At 36.0% G+C, this 7,348-nt stretch overlaps 1 protein-coding gene across 4 annotated transcripts; it reads left to right on the top strand.

The window, feature by feature from the left end:
* Positions 1-1,855: 1,855 nt before the first annotated feature.
* On the top strand, positions 1,856-6,831 carry LOC107869988 (calmodulin binding protein PICBP). 4 transcript variants are annotated; one of them, XR_007055364.1, is made up of 5 exons: positions 1,991-2,341; positions 2,670-2,895; positions 3,385-4,335; positions 4,425-6,309; positions 6,554-6,831. XR_007055364.1 is itself a non-coding variant. In XM_047412306.1 (4 exons), the coding sequence occupies exons 1-4, from the start codon at positions 2,090-2,092 to the stop codon at positions 6,251-6,253; spliced, it is 3,258 nt and encodes a 1,085-aa protein (XP_047268262.1). In that variant the 5' UTR covers positions 2,000-2,089; the 3' UTR covers positions 6,254-6,831. The 4 variants fall into 4 exon arrangements, 2 of the variants coding, with proteins under 2 accessions (XP_047268261.1, XP_047268262.1); XR_007055363.1 differs by having other exon boundaries at positions 1,856-2,341; positions 2,670-4,335; XM_047412306.1 differs by having other exon boundaries at positions 2,000-2,341; positions 4,425-6,831.
* Positions 6,832-7,348: the final 517 nt, after the last annotated feature.

Here is a 7,348-nt window from a genome sequence, read left to right as displayed (position 1 = left end):
ATTAATGACATTATTTTATTTTTAAGGGAAAAAAAAAAGAAAGAAAAATCAATTTTCATTTTTTGTATTACCTCCGACGTACAATATCTGTTTTAGATCCCGATTAATCTTATTTGCATTGGAAGCACACTAAATGTAAAAATTTTCCTTCTAAAAGACGACTTGAATCTAGATGGAACGGTATCTACCCACGCTATCACAAAAAGTTAAAACTTTATCATAGAAAATATCGATTTTTATTTTGTGTTCCGTCTAATGTTCGACATCTATTTTGAATCGACTAGTTTTATTCGCGTCGAAAACACTTTAAGGGTAAAATACTTCCTTCAAAGATGGCTCGAATCTAAGGTGGAACGATATTTATCACGCCATTACAAAAAAAAATGATTTTTATATAATAAAAAATGATTTTCATTTTTTTGATGTCTCATCTGATGTTCGATGTTTGTTTTGGATTTGACTAATCTTATATGGATCGAAAGTACATTAAGGGTAAAATGTTTTTTTTCGATAGACGACTCAAATTTAAGATGAAACAATATTTACCACGCCATCACAAAAAGTTCAAGCTTTATCCTAGAAAAAAAATGATTTTTATTTTTATGTCCCGTCAAATGTTCGATGATTATTTTGGATCCATCCATTCATTAAGGGTAAAATACTTCCTTCCAAAAGACGACTCGAACCTAATGCAATAACATTTACCATGCTATCACAAAAAGTTCAAAGTTTATTGTCGTATGAATTTAAAATCTAAACCTTCTAAAGTCTTTGATGTTTATGTCAAATAGTATTAATTTGGAAGCCATATGTGTAAAGAATATTTAAAATTAATTCAACTAGAAATAACTATGAAAACCTCTATTTATAATCTGCTGTAACATTTTAAATTATCATAATTTTGAACTTAAATTCTAATTTTTAAGGTCTATGAAATAATAAAGCCATTCACACTCAATAGTGGGAATCAAATATAAAAAGGAACAAAAAAAGGTACATAAAATTCAATAATCTTTGCCATATAGACCTCCTTGATTGGTTCCATTTGACAGATAGAATTTCATTCACTTATTTATTTGTGATTTGACAAAAACTTTCTAGAAAAGAAAAAAAAATCTACCCATAAAATAGTGTCAAAAATATTTACAGAATCAAATTATTTTCATAAGATAATTACAAGTAAATCTACGGGTAGTAAAAATAAATGAATTTTATATTATCAAATCACTGATCCGAGACATAAAAATAATCTGCAACAAAATTTAAGGAAAGACTATATATAATAGATTCTTATAATCCTATCATTCTCCAAATTTTACACACAAAGATAACTTAGTAACCAAAATTATCTTCTTAATAGTAAGTCAATAATCAACTAGGCCAAGTCAAGAACACCAACTTTGTACAAGTCAAATAAATAATCTCTACCACATAATGTGGACCATATTCTAATTGAAAAAAAAATCAACAATATGATGCCAATAGGCAACTTTTCCAATCTTGACAAGTCAAGGTACAAGCAATAAAGCACAAGGTACAATCAATATCAAGCATATCTCACTTGCATCATCTAGATCTAATTAGCTAGGTAAATGCTAAAATATGATTTAATCAACATACAAAATCCAATCATTTAAATACAATTTTACAAACTTTGGAATCTTTAGTTCTTTATGTCAAACATTTAATTAAAAAAAATTCTAAATCTTTTTGACCACTCCCTTATTTTTCCTCTTTTTTCCCGATTACTGTTCGAGTCAACTTGTGTGCAGCTCAATTATTTATCAAGCAAATACCCCGTACCTCCCACCAGCATAAATATGAGATAACTCTACCATCAAAGCGTCTAAAAGTTAAAAAATCACATTTTTTTCGCTTATACTGAAATTTAAAACCGATCTCCAAAATTTACTTTGACAACTACCTTATTATAATCCAAAAATTGGGATCAACCCATGTTACATATATAAAAAACCTAAAATCTCAAACCCACCATATAATAAAAATAAAAGAACCAAAGAAATAAAAGAAGCAAGTAAAATAACTCACCTTTTACAACCCCAAAAGTGAAATCTTGAAAAGAGGTGTAATGGTAGTTGAATTAACATCAACACAAACATTAAACTCCAACAAGAAACCAAACAAACTAAGATCTATCAGATTTCCAAGACTGTCTTTCTTGAAAAAAACATCCTCAAAGTTCTCAAAATCCAAGTTTTCTTGTTTCTCCATTGATCCAAAAAGTGAGCAACTAAGTCCAGTACACAAAATGCCAGATACATCACCAAATTATATGAAGATTACAACTAGCTATGATGCCAAAAAAGGAAGCAATTCTCAGGTAAATTAAGTCGTGCGTTTGGACATGCATTTTACTTGAAAAAAAATAAAAAATTAAACTTACGTGAGTGGAACTTAAAGTTTTTTTGTTAACGGATTTTCAAAATCTGATCCAAAATCTACGACGAAACGCTAGCTAAGTTTGTGCACTTTCTTGATTCTTGATCAAAACAGTAGTACTGCTGACCAAGTCCCTTTTAGTGTGTAGTAGTCTATCACTATGATGAATAAAAAAATGTGTTGACAGAGACTTTACATTATGAAATTTATCAAGTTGATCAAGAATTGCAAAATTTTCTCATTTTTATGACACCCCTTTTGTGTTTCAGAGAGGTATTGGATCAATAGATGTGATTTCAGTTGATTCATGTACACAAAAAGAGGATGACAAAATCAAGAACAGACCAGTGATGACAAAAATAATGAAGAATTTTGGTAGCACAAGGTCATTTAGAAGGAGGTCATCAAGATCAATGACAACAATCAAGAATCATAGTCATCAAGATCTATCTGATTCAGTTGATCATTACAGAAAATCAACAAGTTGTTCTGAAGGTAAAAGTTGTTCTAATTCAAGTTTACATCATAGTTGTGAATCTAGCTTTGATAGTAGTGATCAAAGCACGAGTCCGCGAAAATATTCGCAGACTCTATCAAGGACAACTAGTATGAGGAGTGTGAAGATTTTGATAAATAAAGCTAGTTTTAAATCCAAAAGGCGTAGTTCAAAATGCTGTCAAATTCCTGATAAGGCGACGTGTTCATCGACTATTAAGGATTCTAAGTTTAAGGAACATGTTGAGTTTTATCCTGGGGAAAGTGAATCTGATAGGATTTCTAAGTTCAAAGTTTGTTCATACCATCATTGTTCTCTCCATGGAGGACATTATGATGATCCTTCACCCCCGGTGAAACGCGTGTATAGGAGGAAAAGATTGTTGAAATCACAAAAGAGCATTAGAGCAAAAAGAGAGTTTAGTACTGTTGATGAAAATGCACTTCTTCAAAATAATACTCAATTGAGCTCTAGTCTTGATCCTTCAGTTTGTGAACAAAGCAGTGGTACAGAAGATGTTGGTGTCTTCGATGTAAACGAGGCGATTCAGCATGCTGATCTTACCAAGTATTCTGCACAAGAGCAGGGCAGCCTACTTACTGCTTCAGAGTGTTGCAATTGTATGGCACGAGGGCGGAGTGACTCAAAAGATGACAGTGTTGCAGCATCAGTTGCATCTGATCTCGTGCAGGAGAGAAATCTTCCGGTTCTCTTAAAGCAAGACAATAGTGTGTCTACGTCTGTGGAGGCCGAAAGTAGCAAAAGAGAACTGTCTAAAGAGGGACCATTCACCATCAGCACGAGGTCGGTGTTTGATCTTTTTAACGGAGCAAAATGTGGCAATGAGACAGCATCAGCTGCTACATCTGGTAACGGTGAAAGTAACACCAGAGAAGTGAGACCGGTGTTTGATATTTTTTATGGAGCGAAATGCAGCAACGAAATCTCTTCTGTTTCAGCTATCGATATGCAGGAGAAGGATGTCAAAGCTGATCCGAACGAGTACCTTGATAGCACATCAGCTCGAGTTATGGATTCCGAATCCAAGAATTGTCCTCCAGTCGAAGTTGTTGAACCCAAGAAGAAGTATCTGAGCATGTGGAGTCTGATTCGTAGGCATATGGTCTTGGATGCATCTGCAGAAAGTGAGAACAAGCCGTCCGCTGGAGCTAACGATGAAGAAAATCAACAGGATGGTGCCAACAAATCTCCTTCAGCTGAAGGTTCCGGCTCGGGTTCAGATTTTGCTGAAAGAGAAATGATACCTGCAAATGAGGATGCAGAAAGTCAAGAAATTGAACTGAGGAAGCTTTTCACTATCAAGCTAGTACGAGAAGCAATCGAGAAAATTCTTCTTCCAGAAGTTCAATCCGATAACCAATCAGTTACAAGTGAGTCGAGTGCAGACCAAGAATCTTCCGAAATAAGTCACAGCGAAGGTATAACATAGTACCTCTTATCCGTGTTTCATTTGTTTATTAAGAATGTGTGTGTTCTCTCACTTTAAGAATGTTTCTGAACTTTTCAGACGTCAAGAATGAGGAGGCGGACGCAGGATCCAAGTCAAAAACTCCGAACACAGAAGACAGTGGCGGCTCAAAAGAGGAGATAACACCAAAAGAAGTGAATTCCAAATCCCACAAGAGAGCACCAAAACACTGGAGCAATCTCAAAAAATGGATACTCCTTCAACGGTTCGTCAAGGAATTGGAAAAGGTTAGAAAGATCAATCCAAGGAAGCCGCGTTATTTGCAGTTGAATCCTGATCTTGAAGCAGAAAAGGTGAATTTAAGAACTCAAACAGCTGATGAGAGGAAACGAGGAGAAGAATGGATGCTTGATTATGCACTTCAGCAGGCGATAAGTCAACTTGCTCCGACTCAGCAAAGGAAAGTGGAACTTCTTATAAAAGCCTTTGAAACTGTGGTTCCACCACAAGGAGATAATAGCCAGATTGCATTTCCTAAGCGAAGAGCTAGCGGTCAAGAACATTTGCAGATCGCAAGTGAGCAGAACGAATTTGTGCCTCGTAAGGCAGAGAAAGTTCTTGCAGGTATAGACAGAACGCGTGAAGAAAATGACTGCTCTATGTACAAGAATCATGATGATCGACAGTCTATACTTAGACAAAAGTCGGATGAAGTGACAAGCACCTTGAGTGATGAGGCTCAGGTGGAAGGAAAAGCTCGGAAGGAAGATCAGGAAGATAGGTCAAATGATTCTAGCAAAGAAATCCCCTCTTCTGTCTCAAGCTTAACCAATGCAGTTGATGGAGCAGAAGATGTGGAGCTTGCGCATCATGATGGCATTATTAGTGAAACATCTAATACAGCGCAGAGCTCAATTGCAGATGGCGGAAAAGACTCACTCACTGAAATGAGCATCCGGAGTTCAACTTCAGCCAATGATGCAGCAATGCAAGAAAATGTAGTTATGGAAGCGACAGCAAAAGAATGTGCGAAAACACCTAAACGTGGTCGGGGATTTTCTCTCTTGCTATCAATGTCTGATCCCAAAGAAGACAATGGAGCATCCAAGGGTCAGGCGGAAAAACGTAGTTACATCAGCATGTGGCACATGATATCACAGCATGTTCTATCAGACGTTGCATCAAAAGTTGGAAATGAACTGCTCGATGGAATTGACGATGAGGTAGAAGATAGCAGTACACCGGCTGGAAGGAAACCATGCAACTCTCTCCAGGATTTCTCCGAGACAAAGGATGATGCAGAGACAAGCAGTGAAGATCATAATCCAAGGCAACATGGGAGAAATTTCTGTAGAGATGATGCTGTCAAACTCATAAGAGAGGCAGTTAACGAGATCCTTACAACGCCAATTCAAGATGATTCATCTGATACACAGTCAGTCACCAGTGACATAATCCCAGACCAGGAACTCTCGGAGGCTGAAGGTGAAGTGAATAATAGCTCAACTTCTACAGAAAGCTTGACTAGTCTTGACATGACTGAAGGTGGAAAGATGTTGGATCAAGAAACGAAGGACCCAAAAGAAGAGAGAGCCCTTCCACTAATAGCGAACAAACCTGAGACACAAAAGTCCAAGAATTGGAGCAAACTGAAGAAACTGATCCTCCTCAAGAGATCGATCAAGGCACTGGAAAAAGCGAGGAAATTCAACCCTCGGGCACCTCAGCTTCTTCCCGTTAGACCTAATCAAGAACCAGAAAAAGTGGCCTTGAGGCATCAAATGACAGATGAGAGGAAAAAAGCAGAAAAATGGATGCTTGATTATGCAATGCAGAATTTGGTCACCACGCTAACTCCTGCTAGGAAAAAAAGAGTGGCAATGCTTGTGGAAGCATTCGAAGCAGTTGTTCCGCTCCCAGAAGTGTGAATTCAACCAAGTTAGATTGGTGGCAAATTCCTTCACTACTTGTATGAATTATCAAGGTGAGCATACGTACTTATATTCATTCTAGTTCACTTATTGTCACGAATGAACCTATAGAAAAAGGACACTCTGAGGTCACTAAACGTTGTATAGGCCGATTTATGTAGTTGTACATGCTTTTGCTACACGTGGGGCTACAAAGAACAGTTAGAAAGTCACTAAACGTTGATAGTGAGAGTGATGAATGATTATTGATTGAATTCACCATATGAGAATTGCTCATTTTTGGTGACTAATATGCAGGTTATATACAGTGCCTACACAATTATATACAGAAGCAACTTTTCAGAATGTTGATTGTGTGAGATGGTCATCGACTCGTCGTGTATTTGCACTAGCTTTCATTGATTTTCTTCAGCAACAATTAGTAGGTAGCAACTTGCTGTAAGGGTGCATATAAGATTTTGTATACAAAAGTAGATAGGCTCTATTATACTTTCTGTTACACAGTGTATTCTATATTATTGTGAATTTTACTATCAGCTCTGAGAATGGTTATTTATACATCTCATTGTGAAGGAGAGTCTTGGCGTAACTACTGCAGTTATTATGTGACCGACGTTACTGGTTAGACTGCTTAAAATAAACCCTTGTCATCCGACCTTTCTTCAGCTCAATACTTTTGGTCAAGTACACATCCTCTTTTCGAGCTCACCATTAATAATGTCATATGACTGTGAAACAGAATATAAAAATTATTTTTTGAAAGTATTATTACCGTTTTAGCCCAAAAAGAAATAATCCCCCGTTCCATATTAGTTGATCATCTTAATAAAATTACACGTCACCAATTGCTTTCTCACTTATCAAATCAAGATAAAATTAATTAAATTTTTCTCATTTTATCCGTACACTCTTCGAAAGTGTAAAAACAAGTTTGTAAACTTCCAAAATCAATTTTGTTTTCCCACTTGGAGCAATATATATATATATAGGTCCCCTTTAAACTCATTAATATTTTCCTATGATATTTTATGCAATATTATCTCTAGAAGACATATTTCATACTCATTAATTTTCCTATGTTGGAATTTTTTC

Source organism: Capsicum annuum, chromosome 5 (assembly GCF_002878395.1).
Source record: "Capsicum annuum cultivar UCD-10X-F1 chromosome 5, UCD10Xv1.1, whole genome shotgun sequence".
NCBI lineage: Eukaryota > Viridiplantae > Streptophyta > Magnoliopsida > Solanales > Solanaceae > Capsicum > Capsicum annuum.
Note: the sequence above shows the minus strand (reverse complement) of the source record. Positions and strands in the feature narration are given on the sequence as shown.